This window comes from Haliotis rufescens, unplaced genomic scaffold (assembly GCF_023055435.1).
Source record: "Haliotis rufescens isolate VD_foot unplaced genomic scaffold, xgHalRufe1.0.p SCAF_4, whole genome shotgun sequence".
NCBI classification, from domain to species: Eukaryota; Metazoa; Mollusca; class Gastropoda; order Lepetellida; family Haliotidae; genus Haliotis; species Haliotis rufescens.
In genome coordinates this window covers 5,640,530-5,664,188 of record NW_025964112.1, presented here as the reverse complement: position 1 = coordinate 5,664,188, position 23,659 = coordinate 5,640,530, and the positions used below count along the sequence as shown (strand labels likewise).

The 23,659-nt window shown below is 38.0% G+C and overlaps 1 protein-coding gene across 1 annotated transcript; it reads left to right on the top strand.

Annotated features, from left to right (window-relative positions):
• Positions 1-46: 46 nt before the first annotated feature.
• Positions 47-19,333, top strand: LOC124143053 (fibrinogen-like protein 1). The gene is made up of 3 exons (XM_046511849.1): positions 47-353; positions 17,370-17,472; positions 17,832-19,333. The coding sequence occupies exons 1-3, from the start codon at positions 57-59 to the stop codon at positions 18,488-18,490; spliced, it is 1,059 nt and encodes a 352-aa protein (XP_046367805.1). The 5' UTR covers positions 47-56; the 3' UTR covers positions 18,491-19,333.
• The last annotated feature ends 4,326 nt before the right edge of the window (positions 19,334-23,659 follow it).

Below are 23,659 nucleotides of genomic sequence, written 5' to 3'. Positions count from 1 at the left end.
ACTACTGCTACTGCTATCACAGGTGGAAGAGCAACACAGAGATTCCTACAAGAGAAATGGCAGCCCTAACCATGCTCGCTATTGTCACATTGTTCCTTCATTACAAAACAAGTGCTGAAGATCATACCAGGAGTATCTCCATCAAACCGTATTCTGAGTGTACTCAGTTTATCTCTCCCATAAATGAGACTGCAGTTGACAACATACATAGTGTTGCCTCATGTGCTGTACAGTGTGCCACAGACACCAGATGCGTGGCTTTCAGCGTATCTGCAACTGACCACATGTGCTTGCTTCACCATGAGATGTTCCTGACAAATATCTGCTACAGTGGAAATTGGCGCCATTACAATGTGAGTCAAAACTGTTTTGTTTCATCATATAAATATATTTGTAATGTTTAGGTTACATGATATCCGGATTTGTTGCTGATCATTTAGATACTAAAGTCTTGGGTGTTGTCGTATATCCTCGCTACGACCTATCCTGGTGAATAAACAAAACCCATTCAACACTCATTGGGAATCTTGTTCGACTGTACGACTATATCCGAGCATGTGTTTATAAGCAACCATCAAATAGGGATGATACCAGATGTTTGCGAAAAATTGAGCGTGCCCTGTACAACCGGTGGCACCTGCCACAAACATATGCAAACATAAATAATTCAAAACACCCGACAAGATGCGATTACACTGGCGGTGACAGTCAACAACATTCTGCAGCAGTATACTTAAGTATTTCACACATCTTTAAAATCACCTTTAAACGATCGGCCAACTGATCAATAATGACCAACACCTAATCGGAGTGAGTGAGTTTACGTTTAACGTCGCATCGGCATTATTCGAACATTGTCCTCATCCCCCTCAAGCAGATATGCATCGGTAAACCGTCTGTGGCCAATGTAGTTAAACGACCTCATCGTGTCTTGACTGACAACCCAAGTAGGTAAATTCGTGAAGTTTATTGATTCCTACCTGGGTGTGCCACCGTCTTTGCATGAAATCCCGAGTATAACTCTTGATGGTTGGTTTGAAATCAATGTACGGAATAAGTAGTGGAGATAACGTTTTGTTAGCTGAAGCAACGGCTTTGGAGTTACCTGCTATGCCTACCTGACTTGGTAACCTGCAAAAGACAATGTCACACTGGCCAGTAGAAAGATCATTGTATAGTTCTAAAATGTCTAGGATAATAGGGTGATAAGACGAGACCCTTTTAAGTGCCTGAAGGCATGACAACGAATCAGAGAAAATGATGATGCAGGTCAAAGCTGTTAATATAGCTTTGGCCTTAGCAGTGGTGATTGACCTATTATCTGGGATTCTTGACTAGACAGTTGATGATGGCATTTGCCACCATCCTTGGACCCGTCTGTAAAACTGGATCTGTGAGAAGTATCTCCTACGTAGGACTTACTATGTCCTACGTAGGACTGAGTATGGCCTAGAATCACTAGGAAGTCCTATATAGGACTTCCTATCTCCTACGTAGGAGATACTAATTCCTACGTAGGAGATAGTTATTCTAGTCCATACTAAGCTATACGTAGGAGATAGAAATTCTAGGCCATACTAAGTCCTACATAGTAGATAGTAAGTCCTACGTAAGTCCTACGTGGGAGATACTAAGTCCTACGTAGGAGATGATAAGTCCTACGTCGGAGATATTAAATTCTACATAGGAGATACTAAATCCTACGTAGGAGATAGCGATTCTAGGCCATACTTAGTCCTACGTAGGAGATACTAAGACCTACGTAGGAGATACTTAGACCAAAAGAAATCACCGTGGCCCTACTACGCTTCTGTATGTTCCTGCTCTTGTTCCAACTACCCCCAAGGTTACTAAATCAATAACATATCAAACATTCATATCTTGAGTGACAGATACACAGATCACACGTTGTGACACATTTATGCTAGAAACTTCACAGACAAATTCATCAGGCTCTCAGACAGAGATTCCTGCACAAGATCCAACTGAACCTCCATATGAGCGAACATCCGAAAAAGAAATTGAGACAGTTAACCTATAAAAGGAAAAGGAAACCGTTGAGGAGAAAGGACAGGACACTCCAACCTGCACATGGGATTGGCCAATCCACACCTTCTAGCTTCCCAATTGTGCCTCCCTACATTTGATTCAGTGGAATTGCAGAGGACCCAGGAAGAATTTCAATGAAAAATCCATGAAATCCATTTAAGGCAGTACAAATTTCATCATTTCTTTTCTTGAGGATCTATTTTTGGGAAGCAGGGTGTCAATAACAGCCCTGTTCTTTTTAATACAAATCTTCAAGCTGTTGCTGTTTGTTAACCTTTCAACATAGTATTTACTCTGTGGTAATTGCATTTTCCGCCGTCCACTACACTTCGACGACCTGATCTTCAAAATCTACATGATCAGCTCCCTAAACCATGGATAATCACTGATGGCGTGAATGGGCATAACCCTCTATAGGGGAGTGTAAACACAAACAATCAAGGGAAGGTACTTAAGGAATTTATTTCTGACTATAATTTATGTATTTGTAATGATGGTTCAACAAACCTATTAACATCTAACATCAAGTAGCTGAAACGTATTCAGTACTTGATTTATCTCTCACAGATTCAAACATATTTAACGATTTTGAAGCGATCACTTCCTCACTATTCTAAAAGCCATCAACCCGATGCTGATCCATCTTCATCTCATTTTAATTTTACAAATGCTAATGACTCACTGTATGAAATAGAATGTACTTCAAAAATAACGCCTGAATAATTCAAAGATACTGAAGATCCGATTCAGTTGTTTCAGATAAACTCAATGAAATATACTTATCTGCAAATCCACATATTCGTAAACCATGGCTTACTAACGAATGCAAACAGGTACGGAACTGTTGGAAGAAAGTGGGGGAAAAATATCCGCCAACGTACTACATTTAATAATATAGATCATGTAACATTTAAGAATGCACAAGCATGGCATGCTTTTAAACAAAGTAAGCGTCAATTTAGTAGGAACTATGTCTACAAAATAAATTCACGCACTGCCGTGTCCAAGGTGTGGATCACGATACAAAAAAATTAAGGCAAAGGTTCAAAGTTTTCTGTTCACCATCTTGTGGAAGGTGATCAGTTATTAACTTATAATTCAGATATTGCTTTCAAACTTGGCGAAAGTTTGGCTAAGAATTCATTGTCGATTACTTATGTCGCTGAATTTTAAATACATCCGAAACAACAAAAGAAACATATTTATTTTAATTCTGATAATTGAAAGACTATAATAAAATGTTTTCCCATCGTCAGCTACATACTGCCCTTGGGCAAGCTCATGATGTACCAGTAGGTGCCTATGTAGCCTAGTGGTTAAAGCGTTCGCTCGTCACGCCGAAGACCCGGGATCGATTCCCGACATGGGTACATTGTGTGAATCCCATTTCCGGTGTCCCCCGCCGTGATATTGCTGGAATATTACAAAAAGCGGCGTAAAACCATACTCACTCACTCACTTGAAGTATTTGCCTGATTTATGTCTTGAAACCCTTTTACATATATTTGATCAAATATGGTATTCAGGGAATATTCCTAATTCGTGGCATATTTGTACTCCCTATACCAAAGCCTGGACGGGTTCATGCAAATCCCTCTTATTAGCGCCCTATATCTTTAACCAACTGTGTCTGTAAGACCATTGAACGAAAGGTAATTAGTTTGGTATTTTAAAAGCAATAGTCCCCTTTAGAATCCTTTCTTTAAAATGCTATTGTAAACCAACAACACGCAGTATCAGTTTTTTTCGATCTTGACAAAGCCTATGATTGTACCTGGAAGCATGGCATTTTAATGATTTACATGGTTTTGGTTTGAGAGGCCGTTTGCCTCAATTAATATCACAGTTTTAACAGAAAGAAAATTTCAGAGTTCCACCCTGTCTGACCATGATAAATAAAATGGGATCAGGGTAGTCCACAAGGCAGTATTTTGTTTGTCACATTATTTAATATCACGATAAACAGTCTGTCAAAAGTTTTAAATGGCTCAGGAGATGGATCGTTATTTGAGAGACAACTGCAATTGCGTCTCAATAAAAGCCACAAATGGTCGCTTGTATATCGGCTTAATGGTTTATCAGACTAAAACTTATTGTGTACACTTCTGCAGACAATATAGACAGCACAAGGACCCAGAACTATTTATATCTGGTACACCCATCAAAGTAGTTGAGGAGGTCAAGGGCATGGGGCTTACATTCGTCCATCACCTGGCCTTCTTGCCACATAAAAATATTTCAAAGCAAAGTGCCTGAAAACACTAGACTAGACTGAAAGTCTTATCAAACGCTAAACGGGGCGGGATCAGACAACCCTTCTCCATTTGAATACGCTTCGATCATGTATGGTGGATCCTGTTGACAGTGTAGAGTGGAGGCTGATGAACCTTCTTTAAAAACAACGTTGTTTAAAACTTGTATTACAATATATCAAAATGAAAATCCATCCCGTCAAATCCACTGAATGAATGCGTTTTTTTATCCTCTCAACGAAGCAGCAGCAAATATTCATCTTGTTATTATTGCTCTATGCCAATTAGAGTTAACGCCTCTTTGGCAATTAGTAAAACCAGAAAGTAGACCTCACTCAAATAAACATTTACTTTTTAAAAGTCTGATACAGTTAATCTTTCAGCAATAATATGTCCAGCTGAGATCTATTTACGATTCTCACTGCTCTATCTTCACTGATGGATGTAAGGATGGTGTCGATTTAAAGAAAAGCTTCTGATCCCGTTCATCGTTATACACCATGGTACTGTTTAAGAACTACTGGTCTTCAGGGGAAAATGTATTCTATATTAAAAGGGGGGTACGGGTTGCCCAGTCGTGGATTTGCTGTGCAGCGTTGTATCCCTTGGGCACGCCAGAAACCTATGATTGTGGGTCATACACTGAATGAAAGATGGTTTGTCGATGGTAAATGTGTTAATGTTCTACATAATAATACATCCAAAATATACAAATCTGTATATTTCTTACATCCAGAAATAAACAATTTTGTATATTTGGTATATCCAAAAATATATAATTTGTAATTTTGAATATCCAAAGGATATCCAAGGTTTGTATATATGGATAGATTCTACCACTACTTCATTCAGTTTCTTTTTTTATTTGGTTCCATACAGAGTGTGGTTGGTTGATATTTCTCACGAATAACTTCATTGAAAATGTCCCTGATAATAACGAACCGGACAGTATTCTTGTACGTGTGACAATAATATTTGAACACTAATTTCATTTTGACAGCATTTTACATTATAAAAAAATAGAAGATTTCAGCAGACTTTTGTAACAGAAAGATCAATAATAACATTGAATAAGTATGCCACCTTTTTATGAAAAAGATGATCTACATATGCAATTCGTTCGCTAGTAGTTTTGTACAATGACGCTACAAAGAATATAATAATATGATTAACGGCTTTCTGTGAATTTGTTTGTACAACTTTTTGGAATTAGGCTATATACCATTTACAATCAAACAGAGGTAATTTCATTTAAACCATCACATGTCTGTCCCTCGGCAACACAAACATCACATCCTTCTTTTCACACTTTCCGAATATCTTTATGAGTTTACTTTTGATACGTTGAATTTACATGAATGTTGCAGGATTATTGTCAGTATACATTGTCGGATGCCAGGCACCACGTGATATATGTCATGACCAACTTGACATGCCGGTGTCACGTGACAAGCAATTAACCAATTTAATTTCAAAACAAATTCCTTTAGCTGATAGCAAATGGCCGCATCCACAATAACAATGCATGATTGCGAATATTGTAACAATTTAAACCCCTTTATTATCCCTCGCCACGAAGTGCAAGGTGGGTATAGGAATGGGTGTCGTCTGTCCGTCCTTCCGTCTTTCCGTCCGTCACATTTTGTTTCGGGAGCAGAACACAAAAACCATGAGTGATATCTTAACCAAACTTGGCACATAGATAGGTCTAGTGGTGAACTGGTGCCTTTTACAAATTGGGATATTTAAAGAAAATATTTTTTTGAGTTTCCCTGGCAACGACTTTGACTTACACTGAAAATGGCCGTAGTGCTCGTTTCCGGAGCAGATCTTGAAAACTGTACAATATTTCTTCACCAAACTTGGCACATAGATAGGTCTAGTCGTGCACTGGTGCCTTTTGATACTTTGGGATTTTTGAAAAAAATATGTTTCGAGTTTTCCTGGCAACGACTTTGACTTACACTGAAAATGGCCGTTGTCCTCGTTTCCGGAGCAGATCTTGAAAACCGTACAGTAATTCTTCACCAAACTTGGCACATTAAAAGGTCTAATGGTAAACTGGTGCCTTTTGATAGTTTGGGTTTTTTGAAAAAATCAAGGATAAAACTTGTAGGTTTTGCTGAACACAAAATTGTAGTAAACAAAAAACATTGGATGAGATGACTAGACTAGTAATTTACAAGTGAGACGACAAATGTGATTGAAACCACAACAACAAGTGGCATATATAACTCATTCATATCAGCGTGCGTAACATTAAATGAGTATTCCAAATGTTGTTCCCAAAATTAAATTACAAAAGTTGGGACTATTATTTTTTTATGTAAGTAGTTTCTGTGATCAACGAGGAACAAATATACTCAATCTGCACCCTTCTTGTTTAATGTTCCAAAATGCATATGGACTATGATAAGAACGATGTTAAATTAAACATTTGGGTTAACATTTTTTTTTAAAAACGTTTCGTCACTCGGAGTCTAGTTTCCAATTATGCGAAAGTGATGACTCCGATTTGCTGAGGATATTTGCTATATTAGACCCGTGAAGATCCGGGATAGAATAGGTCTTCAGCAACCCAAACTTGCCGTAAAAGGCGACTATGCTTGTCGTAAAAGGCGACAAACGGGATCGGATGGTCAGGCTCGCTGACTTGGTTGATGCAACTCATCGTATCCCAATTGTGTGGATCGATGCTTATACAATCACTGGAAAGACCATCTCATTTAAAGAATATTTATATCTACCTCCATTTTAACTGCAGAATATTTGTTCACTTTTAATCTCTGGCTTAACTTGCAAAACTCACCAGTTACTAAGGGAAATGTGTTAATCCTATTGTGGAACCATGCAGGTTGCAGGGGTACCGTAAGTCCCCTTGGTCCCTAGTATGGTGACCGTACCTTTGTTGCTGGCGACCTATAGTCCCATTTCTATATAGTATCGTTACCCATTTAGCGTTTTTTAATGTTCCCCAACTAGTTTTAAGTCAATCTGTGATATATTGCCAGTAATTATACTGTCCTTCGTCGACAGTTTTTATTTATCAATAGTGTATAACTTGTTCAAATCACACACACAAACAAAATCCTCACAATAACGATAACAACGAAATGTGCAAATTAACAAACATGATGAACCTTTTGGTTTGATGTGAATTTTTGTACCATGCATGAAAATATAGCTATATAAATATATGTATGTTTTTTAGTTTGTGAGTATCCTGGCATAAATGCAAGAAAGGTTAATGATGAAATTCTTAAATACTATTCTTGACATGTATATTTTGGTAATTTCACCCCAAAACCAAAGTCTACTGTTATCCTCAAAGGCGCAATAATATTCAAACATTTTTTCAGTCCCTTTTCGATAAATACGAATCACGTAAAATCATTTCTTACACACCTGTGGGTGAGAAACCTATTTGAGATAACTGGTATCAAACATATGTGTGAGATCATATTCAAGGCCAGTGATCAGTTACTCCATGGTGATGACCTGAGGTCTGATTATGACGTAACTACTTTCTAGATCGTAAGTCATTGATAACTTGCTTGTGCTTCAGTCGAATGTCCACCTACGTCTGTTGTTGAACGTAATGGTTTTAGAGTGCAAATAGATATATTCCCGTGTTATGGATTTTCGGACGCCTAAGAAACATTCGCCAATCACAAGAACCGTAAAACATCTCATTCACTTATCAAAGACAGCTTTATCCAAAAATCAAGCCACCTGAGTATTTACAATGTCTGTTTACACCACAACCCTCGTTATAGCGGGAGGTATTCGCGATAACCATGGCCGTCTGAAAACGTTTGATGTCCGAAAACATATGATCCGACGATATATATGTATCTCCTCTTCAACCCTTACTTCGAAGTCGACTAAACTTCGAAATATACTTAACCATATTAAAAACTTCACAATCCTAAAATTTTAACATTTTGACCAGTTATCATTGTGAGCCTTATTGTGTATTTAAACAGTAATGGCCACGTATTATCTTCAGATAACACCCGTTTTTGTGCAGGTGAATCGATCAAAATCATGTGCACAGCACTATAGTTTCAAAAGTGTTTTTTTCACGTGCAACTGGTCACGTGGCCATAATACCGCACGTGTTTTCAGCCATACTTAGCAGTCATTAACAAAAAAAGAAAAACACAAGAAAACAAAACTCATGCCACGCCTTTCAAATGTGCAACGTGAACGTGCCATCGGCATGTTGCAGACGGGAACGTCCGTAGCTGAAGTCGCAAGGACGATGGGTTGTAGTCGACGGACTGTTTTTGATTTACAGACGCGTCTACAGCGAACTGGTACCACCGCTGATCGCCCTCGGCCAGGTCGACCACGTGTGACGTCACATGCAGAGGATGGTCAGATTGTCTTACGTCACCTCCGTAACCGATTTTTGACGGCTACATCAACCAGGAATTAACTGTTTAGGGGTAGACTGAGTGGGCAAACTGTTCGAAACCGTCTGAGAACTGCTCACCTTCAAGCACGACGGCCATACTGCGGGCCGATTCTGACTCAATTACACAGACGTCAACGTCAATTGTGGGCACAGCGACACTTACGATGGACTCAGAGGAATTGGAAACAAGTCGTCATCAGTTATGAATCCCGATTTAATCTTCGATTTGCTGATGGTAGGGCGAGGTTGTGGAGGCGCCGTCATGAACGTTACGCCCAGTGTTGTGTACAGGAAGTTGACAGATTTCGAGGCGGAAGTGTCATGGTGTGAGGTGCTTTCTGTGGCAATGCACGTTCCAGGCTTCTTGTCATCCGTGGCAACCTCAACGCTGCTGCTTACCGCGACCAGGTACTGGCACCAGAACTTCTGCCTTTTATGGCAGCACATGGACCCGGTTTGATCTTCCAACACAACAATGCCAGACCCCATACAGCAATTTTGACAAGGAATTTCCTTCAGAATGCGAGAGTCAACGTCATGGACTGGCCGTCAAGGTCTCCCGACCTTAATCCCATCGAACACGTCTGGGATGCTCTAGGCAGAAGTCTGCGCACTCTCCAGAACCAACCACAGAATTTGCAAGATCTTGGCACCATTTTGCAACAACAATGGCGTTCACATGTGTTCACAAGCATCACAAGGTGGCCATATACGCTACTAAACTTGTGTGCCATCAGATTCTCGTGCTTGGGACTTATGATTTAAACCGTTGATGTTATTACCGAATACAGTAGGTGCTTGGAACAGATTATGGTTACCACCGTTAAATAAAATCCTTCTTTGGACATTAATGATTAAAAATTACCTTCTCTGAAACATTTGTCCGTTGTATGTCATATATGGGATTACTTTTAAAAATGTGAAGTTTATAATTTGACTCGGTATACATCACGCACACTAAAGATTTTGAATTCTGTTGGAAATTCCCTCTTATAAGTTACGTTTATTCGTGTATTGGAGGCCATAGGCCCATGTACATTTCAGTTATATATATATATACTGAACCGCAAAAGAAACGTCACCATGGATAGATATGTGAGAAACCTTATTTGTCCAAACACTGTAAACATACTTTGTGACATATTAAAAAAGATGAAACTTGGCAAAACTTCTCATCATGGTTGAAATTAAAGTGTCAAATGTTCTTAAAGTGAAACACAACACTAGTCTCTGAGAAAATGGCATCACAAGTCAGTATCTCGTGTGTCCGCCATGTGCATTGATGACTGCCGTGCAACGTCGATACATGGAATGGATGAGGCGGTTGATGAAGGCCATGGGCACTTGAGCCCACACTCTGAGAAACGCCTGACGCAGTTCAGCTGCAGTTGTCGGCCTTGGTTGGACGTCATTTAGTCGTCTTTGAATCTCGTCCGATATGTGCTCAGTGGGATTTAAATCGGGACTGAGGGCAGGCCACTGCATGGTTCTGATGCCATTCTGCTAGGGGAAGTCTCTTGTTCCTCTCGCAGTGCGGGCATGGGCGTTATCATGCTGAAACTCGTGGTTGCGGCGACGTGCCAAATGAGGTATGGCGTGTGGTCTCAAGACTTGATCAATGTACCTAGCTGCTGTGACACCATTGCCTCTCCCTGGATCGATGTTCTAGAAGACTACAGGGCCGACCCTTTGTACAAGACCAATTCCACCCCATACCATGATGCTCGGACCACCCCTAGAGTCTCTCTCAACAACACAAGCATCCAAATAACGTTCCCCGCGGCGTCGCCAGAATCTCTCTCTGTCTTTCTCTCTCTCTCTCTCTCTCTCTCTCTCTCTCTCTCTCTCTCTCTCTCTGCCATCTGCTGCTGAGATACAGCAACAGCTCTCGTCTAATAAGAGGACTCTTCTCCACTGCTGGTTGCGCCAATGCTGGTGCTGTGTTGCCAACTGAAGACGGTCCCGGCGATGACGTGGTGTCAGAATGGGTCCTCGGTGTGGTCTGTGATAGTGGAGGTGTCTGCTCGTCGATCGTCGACCCACGATGTCCGCACTAATGTGTCGCTGGTGTGTCCCCATGGTCTGTCGAGCACTTTCCGCAGCAGTAACAAAGCGATCTTGAAGATGCTGTCGCACAATCTGACGATCCTGACGTCGAGTGGTGACCCTTGGTCTTCCTCTATGTGGTCGGTTATCTGGTCGTTGCTGGAGCCTGCATATGGTCCTTACGTGGACTTGCAATGCATTGGCTACTTGCCGGGCGATTTGTCCAGCTTGCAATCTTCCAAGGGCTTGGTGTTGCTGATGTCTTGTCAGTCTCGGCATGTGGTAGCAATTCAAAAACGAATGAATGTTATCCCATCTGGGTGGATTTTTTATAGGGCAAGAAATGGGGGAACGCAAGTGCATTTCAATTTACACGGAACTCACGTGCATCGGGTTACCATTTCCGTTGCCGTGATGCGTTTGGGCGATCGGTTTTATTGTCATCTGCTTTGTGGTTTTTTTAATCATCAAATTTTATTTTTCCGGAGAAGGTAATGTTAATTTTTAGAAACTTTGACCAAAATTACCCAGATATTTAAATGACAACTTTTCCAGCAATGTTACTTGGGGTGACGTTTCTTTTGCGGTTCAGTATAGTAACATATAATTGAGGCAATTTACATTGAAAACAATACTTAGGGTATAATATTAGGTATTTGTACGTAATAATAGAGCTTCCTTCACATACTTAGCTACATTTCTGAGTATACAGTCATTTTGGCTATTTAAGAGATTGCTAAAAGTATTAATACATGGCTTGTTATAGAATCTTACAGGAATATACTTTTGCCTTAATGATGTGTAAAACGGGCAGACAAACACAAAATGGACTTCGTCCTAAATACAACCATTGTTACATAGCCGACAAAAGCGCTGTGAATAAACAATATCCTCTCTTCTGCCCAGATTACTCCGTATAGGCAATTCACTTAATCTCAGCAGGTACAGCATACGTCTATGGTCTCTATTTCTGAAGGCTGTGACATAATATTCCATGTCCAATAATATCTTGACATGTGAATAATACCTTAACTTACAAGACTCATAAATTTTCATCTGTAAACTCTGTTTGTTACAATCCAACAAACGCTGTCTAAACAGCTGCAAGAAACAATTAACATCACCAATATTCTGTTCGTGCCACACATACCAAATCCATAAATGTCGAGTAAATATTTAACATGAGTTGCCCGAGTAAGTCTACCGCATCCATCCAGCTTCTTCATTAACAAATAACACTGTCAGGGATATCTTTATTTCATTCTAATAGGCTTACACCAGTATTTAACACACTTCATATGATAATCCACATGCAAACCATATCTTCCGAATTCAGCTAATATTGCTGTGCTTGATATCTTAATATCAAACAGTTTACATAAAATGTTAACTGGTATATTTACAAAGTGAAACTGCAATTGTTTGATGGCAAACAAAGCCTTATTGAGGGTACCAATGCATTTAGTCGAAGGCAATCTATTTGAAAACGGAACACCCAGATAACTATAGAAAGTACGATCATTGATACGTTTATCATTAAAAAAACATCGTTCATCACACCTTAAAGTGCCACCTCTTCTGAAAACCAAAATTTCGGTTTTAGACATGTTAATTCCATGTCCCCAGATTTTACAAAAATTGGATAAAATATCAATTTTTCTTTGCAGACCTATTACTGTGTCATCGAATATACACAAATCATCTGCATATCGTAAAAGTAACATGTCTATAAACTCCTCTCCATTAAAAATCTTCGCAAATGACTTCTTTCTAACATAGATTGAAATTCAAGGACAAACATGGTGAACAGAAACGGGCTCAATAAGCAGCCCTGTCGAACGCCGCTCAGTGATTCGAAATAATCTGAAAGAGAGTTATTTGATGTCCTGACAGCACACTGAATCTTAGAGTATAGATCCTTCAAAACAAACAATAAACGACCGTGTATTCCATTTTTCACTGTTGAATACCTCAAGAGCTTTCGGTTAATCGAATCGAACGCTTTACGGAAATCAACAAACAAACAAACAAATCTTCCCCGACGTTTAGAGAGATATTTTTGTGCTAAACACTGTAATGTAAATATATTATCAGCTGTACTGTATCCGCTTCGAAATCCTGCCTGAGCTTTTGTCATAAACGTCCACTAAAGCCTTGAGTCTATCATTTAATACTGTTGTCATCAACTTTCCAAATACATCCATCAGCGTTATTCCTCCATAATTATTGTCATAATTTATATTATCTTTCTTATGCAGAGGAACTTCTATACCCTTTGCCCACTCGTAAGGGAATACACCACTATGCATAATCCTATTAAAAACTACAGCTAGGTATGGTATGATTGAAGTGCTGCAACATTTCACCATTGCTTCTATACCCTTTGCCCACTCGTAAGGGAATACACCACTATGCATAATCCTATTAAAAACTATAGCTAGGTATGGTATGATTGAAGTGCTGCAACATTTCACCATCGCCGTGTACGTACAGTAAAGTCGATATCTCTGGTAAATAAGTCACTTGAACATTAACAGTTATCAACCAAACTTGCTCCGTCTCCTTTAAAACAAGCTTCCCTCTGTATCACCCGAACATCTCCCATGTGAATGTTATGAGTTGAACACAAATCAAGGAGTTCCTTTCCATATTCTTTACATATATCACCACGGCTTTGTCTGGGAGTGTCAAAGGAATCAGACACATAGTCCATGTTCTCAAAGCTCGGTTTATACCGATTCCCATCATGCACAACAAAATCGGACTGATTTCCACACCTGGCGTTAAGATCCCAAATGCTATAAACTTACCATTTGGAAAACGATTAGTAATAACTAAAAAGCTTTGCTCCAGATACTCTATGCATTGCAGTGGTCTAACATCTGTTACCACGGAGGAGCCAGTAGGATGTATATATGTAAATACAAAGATGTAATCATACAATGAACTGAACAAATTTTTCTCAAAAACTACCAATATAATATCGGTGAAATCTAGACAAACATACGCTCAAGTTCAGACCGAACACATACAACCACACCGCCTCACGGATTGTTATCTATGAAATTGACATAAACACAATAGCCGGGGAACACTGTTGCAATCGTGTCTTTCTCACAGTTTCTCCAAACTTCAAGAAGACAAAAAATGTCAAACTGTGAACAAAAATCAATTAATTCAGCATTATCCAACTTACCCCTTACACCATTAATGTTCCATGACATAAACTCAAAATGTTTAATTAATTGACAGTCACTCAACGCAAAGCATAATTACTGTGTGTTTAGAAATCTAAATATCGGATATTTAGTCGAAGGATTGAATTTCAAAATAGCACATTAGTGATCACCGGAATCTGTTTTTCACCAAAACACCAATGATAATTCTGAAACGTCGCCGAGGAACCTTGAATCGTTTAGAATGTTTGGGAAAATACCCAAACACGAACGCCGTAGTGCACTTTCCGCCATATTGGATAGTATTGACAAAAATCACGTTTTGCGTATGCGGGTTATGAAACGCCTATTAGATCACGTTCATTTCAAACTCAGCTGCGATACATGCATCCCTGAATTCTTCCTAAATTTTAGAATCAAGTGACAAATGGTCATTGTCACCAATACAAATTATCGCGATGACATCAAGCGAAATAAAGATAGGGGTGGAAACGAACACTGTGCTCAGAAAACTACTTGATGAAATGCAAACAAAGCAAAATCAAGATTTTTCACTCTCCCATTTTGAAAGATCAATTCGTCTTATTGTTACATACATTGTCTGTCGCGTTTGAGAATATTCGTGAGAAGAGTATCGTAGCACGAATTATGGAATTACAATTTATATACACAACAATTGTCAGGGAAATTCAACAGAAATCGTAAAAAGTTCCCGTCCTGTGTGACGCCATGACTGGCGCAAAGTCACGCACAACACACACGGTAGTTATCTGCATTTCTGACACATTCTCTTTGTTACATTGGAAAACATAAAAACAAATAACAGTACGCAGATAGTCTGATTGTTTCTGATTACTTACATGACACATTTATGTATATACCATCCCTCAATCAACGAAAATCCTCCTCTGAAAATCCCGCATACTGTTGTCAGTGAACACGCCTTTTTGTAGTCGGTCACCGGCAGTGATGTCATACGGTAGTAAACATTGTTGTACATATTTGGTAATTTCTTCGAGGGGAATTTTTTTAAATCGGCATCATCGGTTCTTTGATCTTATATAGTTTGCACAATCATCATCGCCTTTGTAATCCACAGACGGCCGAAACGATTTTAGGTTAAGGTGTAGGGTCACCTTATTTTTGAATAGTAAGCAGTACGTCGGATGACGTCACTCATGACCGATGTGTTATGTATTAATGAGCCACTGCGATCATGAGAACAGACAAAATGAATCGATTCGATGCTAAAAAGGTGCGATTTTAGTGTGTGTAAGAAACAGATAACTGCACTCGTGCCTGTCAGATACCATTCATCTTACAATTCGTTGTAAGATAAATGGCATATGACAGGCACTCGTGTAGTAATCTCTATGTCATATGGATTATATTAAAGTTGTTACAGACCCATGGAATGACTAATCAAGGTTTATTAAATGTCATAAAAATTGAACTCATAAAAGGGGCAATATAGTGGCAATACATTTTTAATGAACTCATGTCAAGGACAGGCCGTTTGGGTTCGTGCTCAGGGATGGTGTTACGCAATTGGTGTATTCACGAAATAATATTCAACAAATTGTCTACTTAGTCCTGGTTTTTTTTTCATAAATGAACTTGTAAATAGATCATTGGTTATGCTGTCCAAACGCGAGCGGATTGATCCATGCATACTTGGGCTAAGTAAATGAACTACACATTCGTTCTTCAATAGATCATAACACGTCATTAATAATTGTATCATCGTGTAGATCTTTGTTTTATCCTGATGAAAATCACGTCCATGTTACTTTTATTGAAAAATGTAAAATAGGTCTGGTTTCCCAAGCCGACCCAGGTCACGTTGTGCCATTTCCCAATTCTTAGCAAACTGTTATCTACCCGAAAGATCTTAGATTAAAAATCAGTTATCAAGATTTTTATTCTACATTTAGTTGCTAAGAAATACTTAATCTTTACATGGAAACTCCCATCGTGTTGCATTGAATGTTCATTTTCAAGATCTCATGTATAAATTCCTAAACTGTTAACACATGTGATTTGAATATTCTGGTTGGACGATAGGTTAATATCTAATTTTTATTTAATATTCATTTTAATGAACCTCGCGAAAAGTTGATACCTGTTCACTCGTTTCCTACACATCGTACTACACGGGAGGTCGTATAGTATTCTATATATACACGAAATGAGTGATACTGTGCAAATAACAGTTCATTTTGAAGTATGAACATATCGTTTTTGTTCTTCAAATACCACGAGGTGCAAATTCATATCGTCATTAGGTTGATAAACGGCCTGATTGTAAATACGTTGAGACGTTTCATTGCTTTGCCAAACATCGGTACAGTTTTGATTGCATACTGTTCACATTGCATGGAACTGGATTCTTCTTAGCACAATAACCAGAGTATCTCACTAAAGATATCGGGAATTTGTTTCAAACTCTGAGCAAGTTTTGTGCCTGGTGAAATTGTTTGGCATGTACATAAAGGTATATATGACAACATGTTGCATTTACATAAGTAAAAAATATCAATTAAATCTTAATAAGCCAATGAGTCAATTTCGTCTTCTGAAAAGTGTCTTCGAAAAGGTATTAGTATTCATATTCCCCAAATCGTAGTTTGTTGACTCTGCAAACAATATTAAACTGAGCTAAACTTGATTTTTATTTAGTAATAATAAGCGAAATTCCAGGGCCATTGCATCAAAACATGATGACTTTTCACATACAATGTACACCGTTTAATTAAACCGACAGCTCAGCACAAACAAAATTCAACACTTTCAAGTGACTATAATAAACCTCCACCAACTGGCCTGTGCAATCGCACTCTGTGGGCTCATCTGCTTTTTGCACGAGAGCATGTTACTGATCACATTGCGGAAGACCGTACAAACCAATCCAAGCTCAGCACAAAGCAATTTGAACACTTACAAGTGATTATAATAAAGATGCAATTATCTCCGTCTGCCAATCCGCTGAGCGCATTAGATCATTATGTTACTCACATACCAAGCAACGCGCCATGACAAAAATACCAGACGCCTCAATCACTGGCCTGTCAATATCATTGGAAGGGGAGTACGCAATCCCGCCAACAGTGCAGAGTACTAATTGAACATTCCAGTAATGTTACACGCAAATTTAATCGAAACTTGCTCGCAATATTGATAGACTTAGAATAGTCCATTTTACACATACAGAACAATTATATAACAATACAAAGCAAACAAATTGGGATGTTGTCATTGGTGGGAACAAGCATGAGAAGAGGTTCAGTTTGTGATAGACGATGTAGTTTTTGATATCGCATTATCAGCTTACACTGCGTCAAAGACGCAGGAATGTTGCGTCAGCCGGAACCCTGGCTTGACGAATTAATTATTCACACTGACAAATCACTTTTTAACAACTTACAGGTACGGAACCGCTGCATGAATGGGGGCGAATATGACCAGGAAAAACTAACCTGTCAATGTTATGGTGGCTACATCGGTCAGTTCTGTGAAAGGATCATGCAGGGTATGACTTTACATCATAACTGAACTGTCCTTTCTTGTTTCAACAATTCTGGAATCCACACAAAAATGTTCAAGTATAAACATGCAGTCATAAATGCTTTGTTTTGATTAAACCTTTTCTTGGAAAGTGAAAAAGTGAAACACAATTTAATTATTTTAAGAGGTAATTGTCTTGTAGTTCATTTGTAACGTCTGTTAAAAAAACTAGATCAAAGTCTGTTGAAAGTATGTTTCACGGTTACATCTGCATCTAATTACTTTGAACAAAACAAATCTGGGAACAACTCTTTCTCCTTTTTAATCCTATACGGTTGGGTCGTACAAAACGCACTTAATAAAATATGCATTTTATTCTTTCAGATTGTTCGGAAGGATTTAGTACGGGCCATTATAACGAGTGGTCAGGGATATTCTTAATTCAACCAAACATAGCGCCTACCCCATTCAAAGTCCGGTGCTCGATGAAAAGCGGTGGTAAAACATATATGCAATGGCATCAAGATGGATCTACCCATTTCAATCGGTCATGGCAAGAGTACAAAGATGGTTTTGGGGACCTTAACAAGGACTTCTGGCTTGGGAACGACAAAATTGCTTACATAACAAATGGACGCAGTCATAGGCTCACTTTTCGAACTACGGATATCAGTACCACTGTCACAAGACAGCGGTTATACACAAAGTTCAACCTGTCTCAAGATGGCCTGTACAGACTGGCATATAAAAAAACATGGGGACATCGGGAGAATCCCGACTATAATGGTGGTGATTGTTTGGGTGATTTGAAGGGACAGCCCTTCTCCACCTTCGACCACGATAACGACGACAGCCCCCTGAACTGCGCTCAAATACATCAGTCTGGATTCTGGTTCAAGGACTGCACTCCCTGTAACCCCAATGGTGTTTGGTCAGATACTTCAGATGGAAAGAGAGCTGGAATACCCGAGGAGATGTTCTGGATACCTGTTACCGGAGATTACCTGATATCGTCTTGCATGGCTTATTTGGTTGCCATATAATTGCATTTATTGAGGTAAATGTATCATCCGTAATTGTCAATGTGCACAATATGCACGTTGGTTAGGGATTATGGTATTTTGCTGAACATACCATGTGTTTTTTTACTAATACAAATTAACACGTTTCATGCCATGCATTGACATCTTACGTAATATAACCAAGGGTTTCATTTTCGTTTTAAACATTCAGATAAAATATTATAAGCAAACCTTACTTGTTTGTGTGTGTGTGAATAATTGTTGAAAATATATGACATTTTCAACAAACACACTGTGTGTCATTTAGGCAGCTTTGCAAAACTGATAGGTAAGAAGTGAGTAGTGGGACCACATTTTTCACAATTCTTCGCTTTTATTGTATGTGTTCGGTTCGTTAATATGTTCTTATGGTTTTAGATCAACAGATATAATGTCTTGTTCACCTGGATATATGTCAACGGGTTAAAATGTCAACAAAATACGACAAGGTTTCTGTCGTTGATACTCAATTTTATTCTGCATATATGCTGAGAATAAAAGCAAATTCATCTTTATCTTACTTTGTATTTTGACCAAGGTGAAACCCGAAACTTCTTGAATGTTGGAAGCAGGTAGAAAAGTCAGTGAATCCAGATAGATATTCCGTCCACAGTGGGTAAGTAGAAGTACTGTACATGTCAGCCTTCTAGAAATTGTGAACTCGCGACGGCTACTGGAATGGTGTAGTGTGTCCCGCGAGTGAATCAATTATGTAAGCAAGCTCCTCACAGCGCACGTCTCTACACTAACGCTCTATGGACCCGTGAAGATCCGGGGTAGAATAGGTCTTCAGCAACCCATGCTTGCCGTAAAAGGCGACTATGCTTGTCGTAAGAGGCGACTAACGGGATCAGGTGGTCAGGCTCGCTGACCTGGTTGATGCATGTCATCGATCCCAATTGCGTGGATCGATGCTCATGATATCAATCACTTGATTGTCTGGTCCAAATTCGATTATTTACAGACCGCCGTCATATAGCTTGAATATTGCTGAGTGCGGCGGTAAACAACAAACCAACCAACCAACGCTCTATGACACCATACTACGTTATATACCCTATATACTACTTTTTGCAGATAATGTTATTTTATAGTACTATTATTGGTCTACAGAAGCAGATTGACATACATTCGGATTATTCAGATAAATGGAAACTCATTGTTAATCTTGATAAAACAAATATTGGTATATTTCGTAGAGGTGGTCGAGTGGCGGCAAAAGAGAAATGTTTATTTGAAGGTTAATGTATTAATTTTGTGAATGACTACAAATACCTTGGCATATTGCTTACCTATACACTGAATCTGAGTAAGACTGTCATTAATCTCACTAACAGAGCAAAGAAAGCTCTGTTACAAGTCCACTCTGATATCTCTATACTTGGGATTAATTCAACCAAATGTATTTTAAGTTATTTCATTCTCAAATACAACCTATTTTACTGTATGGGTCTGAGTTATGGAGTTGTAAAGTGTTCTATACAATTGAAAAGGTTCATCTCTTCCATTGTAAAAGAGTTTTTGAAGGTTGGTATGTCAACACCAAGTAATATGGCTTATCGAGAATGCGGGAGATTCCCATTGTACATTGTATCTTTCACTCGTTGCTTGAAGTTTATGTGTAAAATAATAATGCCTGAACAATATGCTTGTACACCTCGATAGTCTCGGAACATTGGCTTCTTGTATACGTACATTACTTTTTACGTATGGCTTTGGTTTCATTTAGCTGTCCCAATTGTTGATGCAAATGTTTTGATTAAATACTTTCGCATGCGTGCCATTGATATGTTTCATCAGAAATGGCATTCAGATAATTACGAAAGTTCAAGATATGATACTTATCGCCAGTTCAAGTCATTACTTGAAACAGAATCTTATTTATCACACTTACGGTACAGGAATTTTCGTAACATCATTATTCGTTTTAGACTTGGCCTGAATGATCTAAAAATTAACACAGGGAGATTTTCATCTGTTGAGAAATCTTTAAAGTTATGCCCATTCTGTGACATTGTTGTCGAAGATAAAAACCATTTTATGTTTCTGTGCCTTATATACGAATATCTAAAAAACAAGTACTTACCACAATGGTCTTTATCTCATTTTAATGCTATAAGATTGTCTTTATTACTGTCATGCAAGAATCTTCTTATACATCAACTGGCTTTGTATATACATCATGCATTTTTGTTACGAAGTGCATTGTTACCTCGACTTTGTATCTTATAAATATATGATGTAACTCCAATGTATATGGCATTTTGTATCTTATATATATGTTATGTAACTCCGTTGTATATGGGCCTGTGGTCTTTCATACAAAAAAGAAGTGAATTGAATTGAATTGACTGCAAAAATGCTATTCCACCTTGGCACAATAAGAGTAGTTCATCTCCGTAGAGTCTTCACGAAATTTAGATGCAAACTACATACTTTTAACACTAGAGCAGCTAGATTTAAAAGAAACAAACAGCAAATGAAAATACATCCCGTCCATACTGTAACCACCCAAATGAAAATGAATCCCACGTACTATTAATGTGTCCATAATATGCAAGTTTAAGAAATGAGTACATACAGCATTATTTGAGAAATGGACCATCTCGAGAAAAGCTGTATGATGTAACTTCTACAATGTTTTTGAATGCATGATGTACATTTGGCCTTTGGCGACATATACAAATAAACTCTGCCTGATAAACCAGGGTTGGTTGCAAAGTAGTAAGCAAAACGCCAGAGGAAACCATGAAAAATGAACTGGAGCACATGATTTGCCCTCTCCTCTCTTTCTTCCGTGCCTTCGTGCCTCTTGATCATCAAGGTCAGGTTATCGGGTTTGAATCTTTGTATTCGGTCTGGAGATCTTGGTGTACTGTTATAGTGTGGATGTGAATTAGTTTTTTTCCAATCATTTTTTATCCAGTTTCAGTGGTTACATACACAGTGATTTATACATATATAGCATTATTAACAAATTGACACCGCATATTTGGAGGATAGGCCTTGATCATGTAGGATCGAGCAAGATGTTCTGGCAAGAAAGTTGTTAACACCATGTTTATGAGCAATCCTAGAAAGATAAGCTAATAATAAAAGAATAAACAATACCAAACTATAATATTGTAATCATTATATTGGAGAAACATTGCAGTTTTTCTTTGGCAATAGAGTCAAAGTGATTGGAAATAATCAATAATAACACACAGTCAGCAATCTATGTAAGACTCAAGGCATCATGTAAACCAAAATACAATTTCCACTTTCTGTTATAAGTGCAAAGCTTATTATTAGTTTTTGCTGACAGATATTCCAAATAAATAGCATCTTTCAATACTTGTTTAAAAACGTCCATTGAGGGTTTCCTTTTCTTTAAACTAGAGATAAAAATGTGTCTCTAAGCTTACATAATAATATGATTATTTGCAGATTTTGCACTTATTTCACCAAAACATACATTAAATCTTGTAAAAAGTATATGACAATTTCCAACAGAATTAAAAAATGACTCCAAGTTCTGCCAGAATTCGAACACATATTCACAGTCATAAAATACATGCATCAAGTTTTCTTTCTCTATCTTGCAAAATTCACATAAATTATTATCGGCAAGTTTAATTTTATACAGTTCTTCCTTTGTATATATCATTCTATGCAGGAATCTAAATTGAAAATCAATCAATTTTACATCTCTAATGTCTTTTCTAAAAGAGACAAAAAAATTAGCCCATTCTAAGCATTCACCAAATTTAATCTCCCATTTCTTACATATTTTAGGTTGTGAGTCAGAAAAAGTAAGTTTATCATAAAAAAAAGTCTTGAACCTTTTTTACAAATCAATAAGTCCTGATAACATGGAAGAATATACATATCAAAGTATAAATCTACATCAAATTGTTTTTTAATTGCTGTTTTCCATGTTTGAGGAATAATTGAAATAAGTTGAACATAATGCAAAAAAGTCCCTTTAATATTGTATCTTTCTTTTAGGATTTCAAATGGAGTAAATCTATTTCCCTGACATATATGTTTTAGGGATCAAATACCCTTATTATACCAATGTTTTATGAAAAACTTTGGGGAATTTAAGTAGTGGTTTCACCATAATGGTTGATTCATAATGTTTTCAATAAGAGAAATGTCTAATTCATATTTTCTAAAATATTCACACCAAGCTTTAATAACATCATTCCAATAAGGGTTTAGATAAAAGCATTTGAACCTAATCTTAGTAAATCTTTTACTGGAATATCATATTGCTGACATTTCTGATGTTTAATACATTTACTTAAAAAGGAGAGTTTTAGAAATTTCACAAAAGTTTTAATATCAGGCATTCTTAGTCCCCCATTTTTATTTTCTCTCTTAATATTTTCTCTTTTGTGGATGTGAAATTGGTAGTAAGACACCTTTTCCCATTTGGCACGCAAAGCCTTGGGAGACCCATGCTTTGGGTCAGGCATATGCTTATTGGCCCCGTCTGACCCGATGATGATCAAGGCTTGTACTTCTTAACGGAGATTAGGATCTATAAGTTAGGATGGACATTTGGAAGTTCATTTTCAATAATCTTCAACAAGTCGTAGTGTGCCTCGACAACTTATTCAAAGAATGTGTTCTTGATTTTTTGGGTTGCTGTCACTCGTTTGTGCGATTATGGCCATTCTGTGGTGGCTCAGGCTTGCATTCCATTGTCTATGCATTATTATTTAAAATAAAATTTTATTTCTCTTTACAAACAGCCTTTTACATTTTGGAAATATGCCACTTCACGACAACAACCGAAGTACGGCATGGCTTAAGGTAAAATAATGTGAAATTATATCAGTGATGCTTCATACAGTCGACTGACAAAAGAGTCAACTTTCATGCATTTTCTAACATGACTAATGGAAATGCTATACATAAGACGAAATAACAGATGGAACTTTGATTCAACATCCATTCACAAAGTATCGACAAACAGCGTTTGCAGATCGTGATTACAGACCTGTGCATCTGCTAATGTATAACAGTAACTGCACACATACTCCAAGTACGCACTGTGTATGTAGAAATACTGAATGAAAGCCAGGGTAACTCTGTGTGCCACACAGCTAAATACATAGTATTTTGGAAACAGTGTTTCTCACCAAGAATTGTCGGCCTTGG